This window comes from Zonotrichia albicollis, chromosome Z (assembly GCF_047830755.1).
Source record: "Zonotrichia albicollis isolate bZonAlb1 chromosome Z, bZonAlb1.hap1, whole genome shotgun sequence".
Taxonomy (NCBI): Eukaryota; Metazoa; Chordata; class Aves; order Passeriformes; family Passerellidae; genus Zonotrichia; species Zonotrichia albicollis.
In genome coordinates this window covers 45,272,721-45,290,222 of record NC_133860.1, presented here as the reverse complement: position 1 = coordinate 45,290,222, position 17,502 = coordinate 45,272,721, and the positions used below count along the sequence as shown (strand labels likewise).

The 17,502-nt window shown below is 39.3% G+C and overlaps 1 protein-coding gene across 6 annotated transcripts in view; it reads left to right on the top strand.

Annotated features, from left to right (window-relative positions):
* Positions 1–17,502, top strand: part of PUM3 (pumilio RNA binding family member 3) — a 70,009-nt gene that overhangs the window by 40,924 nt on the left and 11,583 nt on the right. For 2 of the 6 annotated variants that reach the window (XM_074532838.1, XM_074532836.1), the window contains exons 2-13: positions 3,994–4,100; positions 5,946–6,128; positions 7,812–7,947; positions 8,701–8,776; positions 9,470–9,563; positions 9,774–9,840; positions 10,355–10,529; positions 12,141–12,244; positions 12,711–12,789; positions 14,446–14,544; positions 15,603–15,656; positions 17,209–17,289. In XM_074532838.1, coding sequence (XP_074388939.1) covers positions 4,004–4,100; positions 5,946–6,128; positions 7,812–7,947; positions 8,701–8,776; positions 9,470–9,563; positions 9,774–9,840; positions 10,355–10,529; positions 12,141–12,244; positions 12,711–12,789; positions 14,446–14,544; positions 15,603–15,656; positions 17,209–17,289 — 1,245 coding nt within the window. In that variant the 5' untranslated portion in view covers positions 3,994–4,003. Of the gene's footprint in view, positions 1–3,549; positions 3,705–3,771; positions 3,887–3,993; positions 4,101–5,945; positions 6,129–7,811; positions 7,948–8,700; positions 8,777–9,469; positions 9,564–9,773; positions 9,841–10,354; positions 10,530–12,140; positions 12,245–12,710; positions 12,790–14,445; positions 14,545–15,602; positions 15,657–17,208; positions 17,290–17,502 lie in introns of those variants that run through there. The other 4 variants (XM_074532837.1, XM_074532839.1, XM_074532841.1 and 1 more) reach the window with 4 other exon arrangements.

The window sequence follows — 17,502 nt, the reverse complement described above, 5'->3', positions numbered from 1 at the left end:
GAAGCCATGTATTCACATGTATCAGGGTGGCACCATTGGTTATCTCAACAGATGCAATTGGCGGGGCAATAATCGTTTTCAGGTGGGCCCAGTGACCTGGAGAAGCCTAAGATTACGATTATCGACCTAGAAGCTTCTATTCTTACGTTAAAGCGTCAATGTTTATCTTAAAGTGGTCCGGGAACTAGATGTATATGAATAAGACAACTGCTTTCGGCCAGGATGGTCAAAAGACATGGTTTGGATTTTACAATATTTTATACATTAATAGCATGAATTATCTCTACCATACACTACACTTTTTTATGTGGTATGCTGCCTCTGGATTATAACAGAATTTATCATTCTACCCTGCACAAGGAGTGGAATGAGGCTTCTGATGCAATGTCACATAGTTCACTATTTATTCTTCCCAAATTTAGTCTGTACAGGGATTGGTGGTTTGAGGCCTCTATGAGAAGGCAACAAATCCAGGAATGTCCGAATCCAAATACCAGGCAGCCATTGTTTAGTTCTCGAGAGTCTGGCAAGTTTCCCTTGCCAATAATGAAAGGAGTACATGAAATCCGAATTCAGCTGAGAGATTTGTTGTATCTCCTATTGACCTGCATGTCTGTTTTGATCTCACATTTCAGTCTCAATCTGTACACTTATTTTCTATGGGGAAAAACCTTACACTGTGAATTTTGTGTGAAAATTTCACATCTTTTTAAGGAAGAAAGTAAATGAGAGGGAGGAAAACAACAGCAGCAGACAGTGCTGTCAGGTTGGATTCATGGTCATGTAGTAGGCTCCTCTTCAATAAATTACAGCAGTAAGAAAGGCTTTTTGTGGCTTATCAACTGCAGATGGTTGATTTTTTTACATTCACCCCAAACAGATATATTTAAATTTTTGTAAGCAGTGATATATACATAGCAATTCATGGTAAGTTGTATTTTCAGTAGCATTCATTTTGAGTGTCTATCTATCTGAAGTGGTATTAGACTGTTCTGTCCTTAGGAATAGTATAGGAAATCAATGTGTTTAAGAGAACCAGTGATTCACTGCATGTTGCGTGTGCTAGACCCAAAGAATTCTTTGCAATAATTATGACAACTGCGATATCAAAAAACAACTTTGATGCATCTGGATCTAACTGCGGTGAAATAACTATGGTGTTAATTTTCTTGGTGTTAATTTGCTTAACTAAGTTTCTACATGTTGTGCTTGCTTCTTTTTTTTTTTTTTTAAGATAAAAACACCCTAAAAAAAGAGGGAGGGTGTCACAGACATCTTTTGTGGAAAATCCTTTCTTTAGGAGTTTTCCTCTTCTGGGAAGCTGAGGCCCCAGAAGAAAAATGTAAACAATTATTATCTGCTGCTGTGGAATGTAACAGGTGCACCTGTGATTGGTCTTCTGTGAGCATTTGGATTTGCTGACCACTCACGGGAGAGTTTGTCCTTGCTTTCTGCCTGGACACAGAACTTTGTTATTAGATTCCTATTCTATTCTTAGCTTAGCAGCTTCTGCAACTTTTCTCTCTATTCCTTCCAGTATAGTAATAATGTATTATATATCATAAATTAATAATCTAGCCTTCTGATCATGAGGCAAGATTCTCGTCTATCTCTCTCACCCTGAGGAACCCTCACAAGTTATATATATATATATATATAAATAACAGGGAGGGGAAAAAAGAAAAAAGGCATTTAGAGGTTGGAAGAGTAAGTCTCCAGACTGCATGCATTTTATTCTTCCTTAAGCCCTGGCATGTGAGATACATGTTTCTACGTTTCATAATTAAAAAACACACATATTTACAACGGTGCATTGATCAGATGGGAGCTAAAACTGGGAAAGATGCACTGTCACAATGTAGCTGGGGAGTCAGCAGGATAGAGGACAAGAGTTCAACAGGAGAGTCAGGCAGAAAAATTACTTTCTTGCTTTAAGCATCCAAGAGGTCACTGAATACCTGTTAACTGCTCAGGTTCAGCTGCCCAGGTTGAACCCACACTGACTTTAGTGACACTCTGATGGACATATTTACAGAAGAAAAACAAAAATAAAGTGAAGAAAACAATGAAAAGGGAGCAGGAAGTATAAAAATATCTATCAGTGGCTGCCCCTCCCCAGATTAGCCATTTCTGAGGCATGTGATCTCACAACACTAAATGGAGACTTCAGCCCGATTTTGCTGGGACTTCAGCATTTTTTTGCAGGAGGTTTTAGATGTTCCTTGTGTAACCAGTTAGTCTGTAGTCAGATATCCAGTGGATCACGATTTCAAACTACTGCCAACAGAGCAATGCTCAATGGCTCAATGGAACTTAAGATAATAAATCTTATGTTTAATGGCCTCTGGACAAAAGTTAGTGTTAAGCTTTTGCTTTGAATTGTTATTTTTAATTTGATTTTTTTCTACAGTAAACATTTGTGAGTATCTGTGAAGAAATCCCAATCTTTAGCATTTCTTCACTGATGCAAGGGGAAGGAGAGATTTATTTTCAGAGTTAGGAGCAGATTTCTATGCTAAGGTGATCTCTGACTACAGAGATCCTCAAATGTACATTAATCAAACACTCATAACAGCATTAATAAAGGAGGATATTGCCACAAAACATGAAATACACCTGATTTCAGGAAATAGCACAGAACTGAACATGATACTTCCTCTAAAATAAATAATTATCACACAAAATCCCAACAGAAAAAAAAATTCCTATGCTAATAAGTACATCTTGAGTATAAATACATGTGGTGACCAGTGACAGAGGGAATGGCCTGAAGTTGTGTCAGGGGAGGTTTAGGTTGGACAGTAGAAAAAAAATCTTCACAAAGAGGGTGGCTGGGCACTGGAATAGAGTCCTCAAGGAAGTGGTGACAGTACCAAGCTTCGTGGAGGCATTTAAAGAGGCATTTGGACAATGTTCTCAGATATATATATATGTGATTCTGGGGGGTATCTGTGCACCATCAGGAATGGGACTTGATGATACTTTTGGGTCCCTTCCATGTCCCTTCAGCACATTCTATGACTCTATGAACAGAATTCTCTCTCTCAGCCTTTCCTCCTCAGAGATGCTCCAGTCCCTCAGTCACCTCTCTTGCTCTCCGTTGGACCCAGGAGCTCCAGCAGCTCCATGCCTCTCGTGTCCCGAGGAGCCCAGAACTGACTCAGCACTGCAGGGGTGGCCTCAGCAGGGCTGAGCAGATGGAAAGGACCACCTCCTTGGACCTGCTGGGAATACTGTTCCTAATGCCCCCAGGACACCACTGGCCACAAGGGCACACAGCTGGCTCGGGGGGCTCGTTGCCGGGCAGTTCCCGCTCCGCAGGCCGCAGCCCGACGCCTGTCCCGCCTTGTCCCGGTCTGTCTGGCCCTGTCCCGGTCAGTCCCGCCCTGTCCCGACCGCTGTCCCGGCGCCTGTCCCCCCTGTCCCGGTCAGTCCCGCCCTGTCCCGACCGCTGTCCCGGCGCCTGTCCCCCCTGTCCCGGTCTGTCCCGCCCTGTCCCGACCGCTGTCCCGGTCTGTCCCGCCCTGCCCCCGGCCCCGGCCCCGCCCCGCAGCCGGGACTGGCCGCGCGTGTGGCGGCACAGGAGCGCCCCGGCTCGCTGTACGGCACGCAGAGCGGCACTGTCGCGCCGCAGCAGCGCACGCAGGCGGAAGGCGCGGCCGGGCCGCACGTGTGCGGTGAGAGCGGCGGGCCCGGGACCGCGGGTGTGCCGGGGCCGGGCGCCCGGGACACCGGGACCGCGGGCGGGCCGGGGTCGGGCGGCCGGGACAGCGGGACCGCGGGCGGGCCGGGGCAGGGCGGCCGGGACAGCGGGACCGCAGGTGTGCCGGGCCGAGCCTGCCTGCCTGCCCGCCCGTGCGCGGCCTCTGGTACCCCACCTTCCACTGTGAGGGTTTGACTTGTCCGTGGGTGTCAAGCAGCAGGCGCAGGCTATCGTTCCCTCACGGAGGAGCTGCGGCGGTGCAGTAATGTTGTGTCTTGCTCCATTTGCAGTGTTGCCGCGATGGAGAACAGGGGTAAAAAGAAGTTCGTGGGGAAGAGTGGGAAAGGACCTCGTGGGAAAGCGCCGCACGGGAAAAGGAGATTTAAAAAAGATAATGGTAAGAAGGTCGTCAGTAGGAGCGCTGCCTCCGTGGTTATGGTTGTGTACAGGAAAGCTTGGAATTCTTTATCTTTTCTCTCTTGGTAAATTCGTATTTTGAAACGATTAGTTTTGGCAGATGAGCACAAGGAAGTGGGTGGTGTCTGCCTGGACTTCAGTAAGACTTTGGCAGTGGCTTCTCTCCTTTGAAGTCCTCACAGAGGTGCTGATGAATTAAGGGCTGCAAGAGCAGTTGGTGAGGTGGATTGAAACCGGCTGAACGGCTGGGTCCAGAGACTGGTGTGCTATTTGGAGACCACTGATTAGCAGTGGAGCCCAGGAGTGGGTGCAAGATCGAGTTTAGTTCAACAGTTTCATGGAGGACTTGGATGATGGGACAAAGTGCGGCAGATTTACAGGTGGTGCAGAACTGCAAGGAGCGTTAGATGCACCAGAGGGTCGTGCTGCCCGCCAGGGGGATATCAACAGGTCGGATGAATGGGATGGCAGAAGCCAGGGAAGTTCTTCAAGGAGCAAAGGGCAGAGTCCTGCAGCTTGAGGGGAACAGCTCCATCATGCACTGGAAAATACTGGGGAAGGCCCAGGGGCTCCTGGTGGTCGGAGCTGGACATGAATCATCAGTGTGCTCTGGTGGCTAGCTGCATCCTGGGCTGCATTAGCAGGAGTGCTGTCAGCAGATTGAGGGCTGTGTGCTTGCCCTCTCCTCAGTCCTGGAGTCCTGGTGAGACTTCACCTGAAGTGCTGTGGCCCAGCTCTGGCTTTTCAGTGCAACAGAGATACAGACAGAGAGAGAGAGCCGAGTGAAGGGCTGCAAAGATGGTGAAGGGACCAGGGCATCTCTTCTGGTGGGAAAGGCTGAGATATCTGGGTCAGTTCAGCCTGTCCCACGGAGAAGACAAGGCTGAGGGGGATCTGCTCAATGTGTACAGTGTCTGAAGGGAGGGTTCAAAGACAGAGCCAGACTTTTTCCAGTAGTGCCCAGTGACAGGACCAGAGAACAGTGGGCACAAACTAAAACACAGGAGATTCCTTCTCAGTATCAGGAAAACCTCCACACTCCAGGAGTGACTGCACATGGGGCCAGGTTATCCTGGAGATGGTGGAGTTTACCACATTGGAGACAGTGAGAAGCCACCCAGACATGGTCCTGGTTTTGAGTGGCCTTGTGGGAGCAGGAGGTTGGAGCAGATGTCTTTGAGAGGTGCCTCCCTGCCACAGCCATTCTTTAACTCTGTCTTGTGTTCAAAACGGTGCTGACTGTATGGGCCACTAATTTGCTGAAATGCTTTGAACAGGTTGCATTGCAAGCCCTTCATCTCTGTTTGATTCACCTGAAATATTCTCAGTTAAAAATTTGAAGTTGATAACCTTTTGATTCTAGACTTGGTGTTCCTACATTAAGACAAAATTATCTGAGAGGTGAAGCTAGATGGGAACCTACTGTGGGTTAGGATTGAGAAAATCCCTTTCTCTGCTGCCTCAGAACAGATGATGTTGGAGCAGCTCTGATCATGAACTGTGAAAGGAGTGGAGATTTGGGGATTGATGACTTTGATGTTGGGGATGGTGAAATTGTTAATATGGAATAATCCTTTTTATGCCTGAGCTGTTACACTGCTGCCCAGAAGATAAAGCCTGGGCAGAACTTCCCTAGAGAAAACATACACACGCAGGGGCAGCAGTGATAACATCAGCTTTGAGAAGCACATAATAAATTTTGTTAAATACAAAATTGTTATTAGAAAGAAGTTTAATTCTTGTTACAGTAATTTTTAATTTTTTTTTTTTTGAAGTGATAGTAGCTATGTGATAGCATTTTAATTTCTTTTGTGTTGGTTAATAGATTCAGGTCCACCAAAGAAAGTTTTTAACAAAGGAGATGAGGAAGAAAAGCCAAAATTCATTTCCAAGAAATTTGTTAAAGGACAGTTAAGACCTGGAAAAACTACTGTCAAACAATTCAAGAATAAACAGCAACCAGAAAAGTTTGCAAAGAAGAGAAAATGCCAGGATGGTGAAGAGGGAGGTGAGCAGATTTTTAAGCCTGGATATCAAGGGAAACCAGGTTTTGGAAAGCACATTGGTCATCTAGGTTTTCCTCCTTCTATCTGCCTTTCCAAATTGGCTGAATTAACTCGAGGTTAACTTCCTGTTTAATCTTTGCTGTGGGAAAGATTACTTCACTTGACTAAGCCTGAGGCTTAGTCAAATCATGAAAATCAACAGTTTGGAGTTTTCTTGGAAGTCAAAAATAAAGACCCAGTAGCAAATTTTAAAATTGTCTTACCATCCTAAAGCTATTTATTTTAATGGCAGTGTTAAGTGGTCAGCATGAAACTGGCAATTGTTACACATGATTTGCAAACACAGAGTTTTCCATGGTGTGTTTTGGACTGTTCTAAAAGTACTTGCTATGGGCTTTGGAACAGAAATTCGTGTTGATTATCCTTTACATTATTTCCTTTCTCTGGTCCAGACTATGTGGTCACATCCTCTGAGAGAAAAAAAAGCATAATGGGTGTTAACACTGCTTTTATGTTTTACAGCTTTTTTTCTTTCTGATGTTTATACAGAAAGCCTGAAGAGTTGTCTGGTATAATCATGTTAAATGGATTTCTTTTTCAAATTAATTCCTTCTGCTTGAGATCTTCATCCTTTCCCATCCTCTCTTCTAAAGTAAAGCTCTACTGGGGCAGTTAATCAGTGCTGTAAAATGAGAAGTGGGAACTTAAATGAGGGATTCTGAAGTTCTGCAGAAATATGTCATTTGCTTGAAGGAGAGTAGATTGTGTCAAGTGTTTTATTACGGCTGTTCTTGCATTCTGCCATTTGCAGAATGGCTTCACATGGAATATGCACTAGATGTCTGAAAATCTAATAACAGTAGAATGTTTTTATAAGCCTGCTTTAAAAAAAAGTAAACCCACAGCAAACCTTTTAATGTTGTTCATAAGAATAAATGAAAGCCTCTGTGTATTGCACTGCTCTCAAAGCATTACAAGTTTTTCTTGTCACTGTTGCTTTAGAAGAGTGATATAAAAATCAATAATATGCTTTGTAAAAAGGAAAACATGAGTTTTTGAATGGGTAAAACAGTTAAGTACATGCTGCTAAATACTAATGAACAGTGCTTTAAGCTATACAAATTTTAGGTGGTGTCTTTAATGCATAAATTGTGGCCCTTTTATAACATTATTTTGCCCCAATTTGTTGTGTGGCAGTGTACAAGGGTAGTATAGTAAAATACCATGCTTAAGGAGTTCGACTGAGTAAAAAGATTAGGCATGTAAAATGAGTTTCACTTCTTTTCTTTTATAGAGTTTTCAGATATGTGTCTTTGTGTTAGGGTTCTCCTTTTGGGAGAGGGGTAAGGTGTGCATGAATTACAAGTAAACTAAAATGGGAGAATTATTGGGGCAGCCATAGCTGCTAAATACATCTTCAGTCACCTTGCAAGCTATTAAGGGATTTTGATGCATCCTGTGACAGTTTTGAGGAAAATCAATTGTTTGCCTTGTTCTCCCAGTAGTCTAGATTACTAGCTTAGTATACTCATTCAAGATTTATGGCTAGCTGGGTAACTGCAAGCAAAGGCCCTGAATTGTTAGTAATTCAAGTCATAGAACTGCCACAGTTTAGACTGGTAAAGAATTCTATTGCTGCTCTTTTATTTATTGACTGTAGAAAATAAATTTTTTTTTCCCCTAAGGATCGGATTCTAAGAAGCCAGATTGGAATGACTTCAAAAAGAAAAGGAAAGAGTTAAAGCAAACCAGACAAATTAATGATAAAAGTAATTATGACATAATTGTAAAATCTAAACAAATATGGGAAGGCATGAGAAGGTAATGACATTTTTTCTTCCACTCTGTTGACTTCTAGTCATAAATTGCCAGAATACCATCTTTCTTATCTTGTAATTATATAAAACTATATTTCCAAACTGAGTCTCTTTGAATGAACAGTAACATTGCATGCAATTTTGTAGGTAGATCAAACAGAGTATGGTAACCTGTGGTCCTAGGAATGTCTGGATTGAACTTGTATTTTAGGCTAAAATTCCTAAATTTGTGAGTAATTGCTTAAGAAATAGTATTTTTTTGGTTTTTTCAGCCCCGAAATGCAGAGCATGCACTGATTCACCCTGATTCTGCAGTGGGATTACTGCATGAGTTTTATATGGAGGTTCATTGTTTCTGTCTGAGGGTGTAATTGTAGAACTGGTGCCCCATATCGGCAAGAAAAGTTAATTTTGCTTCTTCTAAGTGCTTGTGCTTTGCATACCTACAGGTTTTTGGACCTGTAAGCAACTCTGACTGCAAATTTGAGTTTATGTTTCAAAAAATATTTTTGAAATTTTTACTCAAAAATAGAATAAAGTTAAAGTGTGGAATTCTGGTTTGATTTCCACGAACCAAAACAGCTTAATCACATCTCTGTACAGGGCTAATGAATGACAGTATAAATTTGGATTGGCAGAAGCCAGCCTGGTTTTATTTGTACTGTCTTGCTTCTTAATTTATAGATAAAAGTGAATCATACTACAAAAAGGCTTCTTCCTCAATTAGAATTGTTTTACTTGATTTTTTTGCTTGTAGGAAGAAATGCAACAAGGAGAAACGAGAAAAGCTGATGAATGAACTACAGAAGCTTCTTCATGGGAAAATTAAAAATGTAAGAAAATACTAATGGCATAGTGTGGAAATTCATAAATTCTTCTTTAATGAATGGTGAAACTGTGAGCAAAAAGAATAAAAAACAGGGCTGAAAGATTGCATTTGGCACCTGTATTTCGGGATAGTAGTCTTGGGATGCTTTGTCTGTCAGCTGGCTGTTGTAAAAATAGCCAAGTAGATTTAGTCCTGTGAAATTTGATGTTAGCTGGGGTTCAGGAGCTCAGACGTTTAATTAGTTACAACTGTTGCTTTGCAATTTTCTAGGGAAGTTAGTGTCCTCATGCTTAATCATTCTAAATAGTCTTTCTGCTTTATTCTTGAAATGAATAAATTTGCAGTGTGGAGTATGTTGAGCTTTTCATATTCTGTGCTGAAGTGGAACTGTTTCATCATACTTACTCTAAAATTATAAAGAAGAGGAACAAAATGGAGATACCATTTAATGGTTTTATTTCAGTATGGAAAACCTTAATGCTTGTCCTTAATTGTCACCAGCTGTTGTCTGTATTTTCTTTGACTTAAGGTAAAAACCCTTAAGTCTTGGTTTGTTATAAGCAGGTAACTGCTTTTCTGATTTTATAATTGGCATTACATGTGGGATGAAACAATACCAGAGAGCACATACATTAAAATAATTATGGTGCATACTGCCTTTTGAATGGCCTAGAGTAACAAAATATCTGTCCTTTAGCTGGCGTTTGCTCACGATTCAACCCGGGTGATCCAGTGCTTTATTCAGTATGGTAATGAGAAGCAAAGGCAAGAGACATTTGAAGAATTGAAAGGTATTTTCATTTTACTTATATGCATTTGTATTGTGGTTAGGAAGGATTTTAACAAACCATGTTGTTTTCTATTGAATATTTTTACCTTTTTTTCTGAACTGATGCATCATTTCTAGTGAACTCCTCATACTTATTTAAATAATGCCTTATCATTTCATGGAGTTAATGTAGTGAAAAATAAGCCAGCTGAATGTTTCTCTCTGCTTCTAGATAGCCTAATAGAATTGAGCAAGTCAAAATATTCCAGAAATATTGTGAAGAAGTTTCTTATGTACGGGTGAGTATCAGGTGAATTTGCTCATCAGTGTTGTTTCATTTCCAGTGTAAATGCTCCTTCTTAATCTGTAGTGGATCGATCATGAACGAAAAATACGTCTCCGGCAACACCTTTGTAATACTATGGACTAAAGGCAGGGGGGTGCTAACTGTATTTTTCCTTTTGCAAGAAATAAAGCTAATGCTGTACATGTCAAGGAAAACATGACCAAAAAAATTGTTAGATTTAGTGTCAGAGTTGGTCTTTGCTGTATATAAAACCCTGGTTTAAAAAGGTTTTCTTTGCTAAGCATTTCAGTATGGCATTTGTTATTCTCTAGAATTTATTCACTGTTTACTTTCCCTCAAAATGCCTTACATATTTTCCCAAGTGCCATAAAGCTGATTCAGATTCATAAATTTCATGGTTTCTGTGATAAAACTTACTACCTAAATGTGTTTCTAAAAATAAAACTGTCAATAGGTAAACTTATCTCTAGAAGTTTTAACTCTTAATATTTGTATTTGTAAAACAGGACAAAAGCACAAGTTGCAGAAATAATAAAAAGTTTTAAAGGCCATGTGAAAAAAATGCTCCGTCATGCCGAAGCATCTGCTGTGGTGGAATATGCATATAATGACAAAGCCATTCTGGAGCAGAGGAATATGCTGACAGAAGAGCTATATGGGAACACTTTCCAGGTTTACAAGGTGGTATTTCAATATATTGTGGTTTAAGACAGTTTAGCCCATAAGGTGTTGTGTTAGTAACGCCTTACCTATTTTACCTGCTATTTCTTTTGATAGCATTTCTTTCTGTCAGCTGTCCAAAGGCAGTCTAGTTTAGCATGTTTAAATGTAATAATTACTTGCACATTTCTAGTTTAGATGAAATTGTTGTGGGTTGTTTTAATTTGTACTATGTAAAATATGCTATGTTCATGTATGAGCTTGCTCTGCTCATCAGAGACAGTTTATTCTTATATAGTTTCAGTTCTCATAGTGCCTAGGCTGATATCATCCTTGCTGAGGTAAGACTTAGGTGTAATCCTTCATTAGTGCTGTAGATGACTCTTGTGTCAGAACTATCTTGGGTCTTGTGAAAACTGAATGTGGGCAGAATGGGCCAGTATCCATATACAGTGTTCCTTTTGGGCTTAATTTTAATCTTTGTTTTCTTTTCCCATGGAGACTGTAGGACTTGAGTTCAAACTGCACCAAAATCTAGGTCTATGGTAGATGTTCACCAGGCAGTTGGAACCTTCTTAAAAACTACGAACTCCATTCTTTTGAATTCTGTTTTTAATTTTTGCTGACTTGTAAAGTTGGTATCCATTAGGGTTATGAATTTTGCTACAAAGTACAAAACTGTTTTACAAAATTACTAACTCCACTCTAGTGACTTTTTCACCTGTTCCCTGATACGCAAGATTTCTGTTAAAATCATCTTAAGAAATTAACTAGCTCATTTCTGAACCTGTATTTTCTTAACAGGTTATTGTAGGTTTTAGTTAGGCATTTTGTAGCGCTGAGTAATCACACTTGTTTGTTGTGATTATGGGCTGTAATATGTACTGAGAGTCAAACAGCCCATGGAATGAAGGGCACTGTTAGCTTCCATCATTCTGGTATTTTTGGCGTAAGTGCTTTAGGTAGCCATACATTGTGGTGCAAAACCAAGATTCAGCAAATGTAGGTTTATAAAAAATTGCAGTGTAGTCTTTAAAAAGTAGCAGAGATGGTTTAAAAAATATTTCTTCTAATTGTCTATCCAGTCAGACTTTTCTTCTGAGAGCAGATTATTTTAAAAGAGTTACCAGGAAGTACTTTTGTGTATAAGGTATATAGTATATATTCCCTCTCTCTGCTGTTCATGAACTGGAATTTCCTGGGCCTTTGTTGGCTTCTTAGTTCATTAACTTGTTGTGTTGTCCTCTGATGTGTGCCTAAAGCAAGATTTCTGCTTAGCTCAGGAGCGCCTTAACACAATGCCAGTTTTATGTGTTTTGCCTTCTATCTGGCATGAAGAGCTGATGTAATTGGCAATCACAATACAGTTGTGATTGGCAAAAAGCAGCTCAGGCTGTAGAAGTGAGTATTGTTTGCTAATGAGGAATATTTAATTTGTAGAAACTGAAATTTACAGCTTCTGACATACTCAGGAAAGGTAGCTTTTTATTTTTAAAATTGTAAAAATTGTTAGTTTTGCAGAAAATTAATTTTGTTTTTGATATTCCTGACATTTGATTGAAAAATTTCTAAGCCTTGTAATTTTCTATGAACTCTGGTATGATTAAACCTCTGATTGTGCATTCGTTTCAGACACCAGCTGTCCCAACACTGGATAAAGTGCTAGAAGCTCAACCTGAAAAGAGAGAGACTATCTTGGATGAAATGAAGCAGATTCTTACACCAATGGCACAAAAGTAAGGACAAAAATCAGCTGAAGGTGTGACAATCTAGCACAAATCAGTTTGTTTCTGACATACAACTAGTATGTTTGTAGGTTCAGATGACAGTGATACTGATACTCTTTTAAGCTGTAATGCTGTGGTGCTGAATAGTCTGTGGTTTTGTCCCAGGTGTCATAATGAGTATCTTCCCTGATTTTTGAACTCTCCTTCTCTGAGTTAAAGTGTCCTCTGTCCCAGTCAGACAGTTGGTAGAAATGTTGCACTATGATATATTTCCATAATGCATTATTTGATATGCTTCTCCAGTGAAGAAAATATGTTCTATAATTTGTAAGTTTTGTTAGAATCCAAAATGACCGTGTGTTTTTTGCTCACCACGCTGCCTAACTTTTTAAAATACAAATGAGGTATTGCTAGCATAATTTAAAATGATTGTTTGTGGGGAGCTTGTTGCTTATTTTCAACTATCCATGTACAGAGAGGCGGTGATAAAGCACTCACTGGTACATAAAGTATTTTTGGACTTCTTCACTTACGCTCTTCCAAAACAAAGATCTGTAAGTATTTTTATTTTGCTTTTTGTCTTCTTTTGTCTTTCTGTGGAAGGTTTTTCATCTTCTTGTGAAAATGTTGTAAATTAACTAGACAAAAATACACATCTTTTGTTAATAGAGTTCTACACATCTGGTAATTCTAGATAGAGGAATGGAGAGTATTGTTGTATGGAAATTTATAGCTACAGCGAACTTTCACAAGTGTTTGTGATACTTGAATTCTTTAAAAAAAAGTGAGATGACTTTGATGTTCCCTCTTTTCCTGCTAAATTACCTTCTCAGTAGCTGGCGAACATAATTTAAGTGAAGACCATTGCTTGGAGTAGTTAAGCTTTCCAGTGTGTCGTTTCTTAACAACTTGTAGTGATTGTCCAAAAATCTCATGACCAAAATAGAGAAATTGGCCCTTCTGTCAGCAAAACTTTGTTTGCTATATCCATATTAAATTGCAGGTTTAAGATTACATCAGACATTCTTGTATTTAGGCCTAAGTCTGTCTGTGTGATGTGACATGGTTTAAGCTGGTATCCTGTTTGACTTTACCTGTCTTCAAGGTCTGTCCATCAGCCTCACCTTGGTTCTGCAGCTCAGAGCCATCTCACTTCAAGTTAGGCAGAGCCTTCTAAACTTGCTGTCTCTTGCTTCTTTCTGCCAGACTGGACTCCTGAATACATCTTTGTTACTGTTAATAAACCCAAAGCTGGGGTTAGGGAATGGATTATTTAGGGCCTGTTCTGAGTCTAAATCTTCAGAGCCCAGAACATTCCTGTGTATGGTTTTATGTAAAGCTATGTCTGAGAATGCTTTTGGTTTTGTGGGCTTGCATGAATCAGGGGAATAAGGTTGTATCTCCTTGCTTGGCTTTCTGGGCAAATGTGCTGGTATATGGACATGGTCTTCGGGGTTTGGAAACCCCTTCTGCAGATCTGTTCCTGCCTATGCTACCAGTAGTGATACCAATTGTGTTGTGACTGAACAGTATGTAAATAATTGGTAAAATGGTTGGAGCCTTTGGCTAAAGAGCAAGAAGAACTAGGGATAGAAAAGAGGCATAGGTGGGAACTGCACTTTGAGGAAGTTTATTGGATAGTAACAGAAGTAGTATCTAGTAACCCAAGAGGGTGTCATTTGATTTGATTTGATTTTTTTCTTTGGCTTTTTCTTTTTTCTTCTTTTCTGAAGCTATCTGGCAATGGTATTTCATTCCTTTGATATGAAGACAAAACTTCTGGCTATGTCTTGTAATACCTGATTTATAACATAACCTGGTGCTTAAATGACTTAGTTCTTCTTCGAAGGTTTCTTCCTAAATTAATGTTTGTGTTTTTCACTAATTTCTGTCTCAGTTCTGAGCACCCTTTGTTGATTTTTTTTTGTAATAGGATAGGAGACAAGCTTCAGTTCAGCTGTGATTTCATGGCATGATTATGATGAACAGTGTAATTTTAAAGAGAGAAAACTTGTGTCATTTACAGTCTTTTGGACTCCTATTATGGCAGTTTTTCATAGGTCAGGGAAATTAGAGTGGTTCTCTAGAGCCAGTGATGGAGTGTAGAGCAGTATCCTGTGGGCAGACAAAATAATTATTTCTTGCCCACCTGTCTTGAGTTCCTCAAGCCTTTTCTTTGATGTTTTGCTTTATCACCTTTTCTTCCTCAGGAAATGATAGAAGCTATCAGAGAAGCTGTCATCTACCTGGCACACACTCACGATGGAGCCCGAGTAGCAATGCACTGTTTGTGGCATGGCACTCCCAAGGTAATGTTTGGTTACCCTCTAATTAGTTCTCTCTGGCTGCCCATATGCTTGTGCACATTTCGAAGCAATTAACAATTTGAGAGCAAGGTTAAAAATGGGCTCTTTTTATCTATTGGCAAACTTAAGCAGTGCTTTTTGTGACTTAAATGCTTTCATTAGAGCTTCTATAGGAGAAGCACCTCCTTTTATTTTTAGCAGAGGTTTTGGCAGTGATGCCTGCAGTAATTTTTCCACTGTAAGGTTCTTGGCATTTCATTTGTCCCATAGGTTTCTTAATATAAGTGAAATTGATGGTAGGGAGGGAACAGTAAAGCAGTTGTAGTGTGAAACCATGTTTGGCTTTAGAATGCCAAGACTTGCAAAATGTTATAGGAAGTGTGGTTTAGTTTCATCAGCTGATACAGTATCCAGAAATTTTGGTGTAATACATGTCATCACATCTTGGACATAATGTAATGCCTCCTATGTTTTTCTCTGTTAAAAAATAAAAAAGATTACTTATTAAAATGGTCCACTTGCTAAAGAATGCAGAAAAAAAAATTCCTAGGATCTAGGCATAGTAATTGATCTAAAGAAGACTGGACCGTGATTCCAAGAGCCAAAAATACAGGGAGGGAACTTTCTGACAAAATATTCTTGCTAGTAATAGGGATTTAAACCAAGCTAGAGTTTCAAGTTCTGTTGAATATGTTTCTTACCAAATGAGGAGATGAAATGCATTCTCCTTTAATTAATGGACAAATTATGAATGAACATATGTGATGGTTTGGGGTTTTTTGTTTGCTGTGGTTTTTTCCAAGTTTTTTTGTCATGTCCCATTGGTGATCTGGACTTGTAAATATACCATGGGATCTCTGGGTTCAAGTAACAATTGAGGTTTAACTTTCCATGCTGCTTCTGGGTGTAAAGTAATAGAATATGGGTTAATCTTTCATAGATGCCTTTGCCTTAGAAAGCAAACCGAAGATTATCTTTTTGAAAGGTGTAAATAGCAGTTTAGTTACTCAGAATCACAGGTATTCTAGGCTCATTTGAGTTTCCTCTTTCCTTTTGGATAGGACAGGAAAGTCATTGTGAAAACTATGAAGACGTACATTGAAAAAATAGCAACGGTGAGTGTATATTAACCATTTATTTCATAGTCTCTGAAACTAGTGATTTGATAGAGGCTAGCTTGAATGTTCTTTGGCACTGGGAACAATTTTGAGATCTTTATAAAACCAGTCTTAAAATAGTGATGTTTTAGATAATATAAAATAATTGAACTGTATGGAATATTTGAAGACATGCCAAGAAGCTTCATTGTGAGCACTGCATGTAGTACTATGCTTCATTGTTGCTGAGTTCATTATTATTCCTCAGTTTTCTTTCTACTTTTTATTTTGTTGATCCCAACTTTGTACTGCATCTTCATGTGGCTCATTGGTTAATTTTCCTTGGTTGGGAGTAAAGCAGCCTGTATAAAGAGGAGGAATTAAAATAAAGATATGCTGGAGATGTCACTGAAAAAGCTCTCTTAACATGTGTATTTCTTTGAAGATGCTCAATATTTTTTTCAAGTCAGGAAGCTTCAAAATAAATTGGCATACAATGGAAGAAGTCTGTTTTACTTTTTAAGGAAAAACATGTTTTTGGAGTCTGCAGTACCAGCAGAGTAACAGTTGAAACCAGATTTCACACCTACACCTACAGGCTAAACAGTAGGTGTAAAAGAAGAGCTTTTTAAACTTCCCTTCCTGGTTGCTGTGGAGTTTTTTATTTGCTAATAGTTATTGTGGTCTCAATCAGTGGCATTCAAGGATTTTGACCACATCCCGGGCATATATCCCCAATATATATATTTATGTATAAATCACATGCCTTTACTACTATAGTAGTGTACATTATAATAGAAATAGAAAATTTGAAAGGATGAGATAAAAATAACCAGAGGCTAATTTTATTTTTTATTAATGGTTCCAAAAATATTTTCTTTCTGTACCGTGGTGGATTGTCTTGTACAGCCCACTTTGAGGGCCACTGGTCTAGGTAATCTTTCTCTCCATAATTTAGCAGTAGAATAAATGAATTGTTTAATTTTATAAATTATGTGGAAATACGAGACAGTGGGTAAATAATAACTGACACAACACTGGAAGATCTGGTTTCACTTCGATGTAGCGCCTCACTGACATGCAAGTGAACTGGTTTGTTTGTGCCCTTTTGAATGTACTGGAGACTTGATCTCCAACAATGTAATAGGGACTGTATGGCTCATTGCAGAGATATGATCTCCAAAAACATTTTATGTGGCTTAGTTCACTTTTAAGCAAATCTACAATAGAAATAAAGTCTGTATGTAATGTTGCTGTAGGGAAAATACTATGATTTCAAATGTTGATAATACAGTAGTATTAGGTTAATAGCTTGCATGTGATAAAACAGTGTATCCACTGGAAATGGAAGATTTTTCTCTTTTTTAACAACATATTTCTTTTAACAAGCCTTGCTTTTGAAAAGAAATCTAAATGTTGGACTTCTCTCATTCTTTGACAGTAGTCAGAATTTGCTTGTGCTTCATGTTGTGTTATGTTTGAGACAAACCCTCAGAAATCCTGATTATAAGTCAGTTAGTAGATTCATAAAAAATGATTGCATGTGGTTTCTGATGTCTCATCTTTGCAGGGTGAATTTTCTCATCTGGTCTTGCTGGCAGCATTTGATTGCATTGATGACACTAAACTTGTGAAGCAGTTAATTATATCAGTAAGTAATTGAATTTCTCCTAAAATAGTATATTAAATAGTGTCAATGTGTTTGTCAGTGTATAGGAGGATGAAAGTAGGAATCCATCTGCTTTTTTAGACTATTTAAATACTTCCCATTTTTTCTGTTTCATTATATTTATGTATCATGATTCGTTTTTTCTTTTCCTAGCAGAGCGTAGCACTTTCAGACATAATTTTAATTATTTACTTG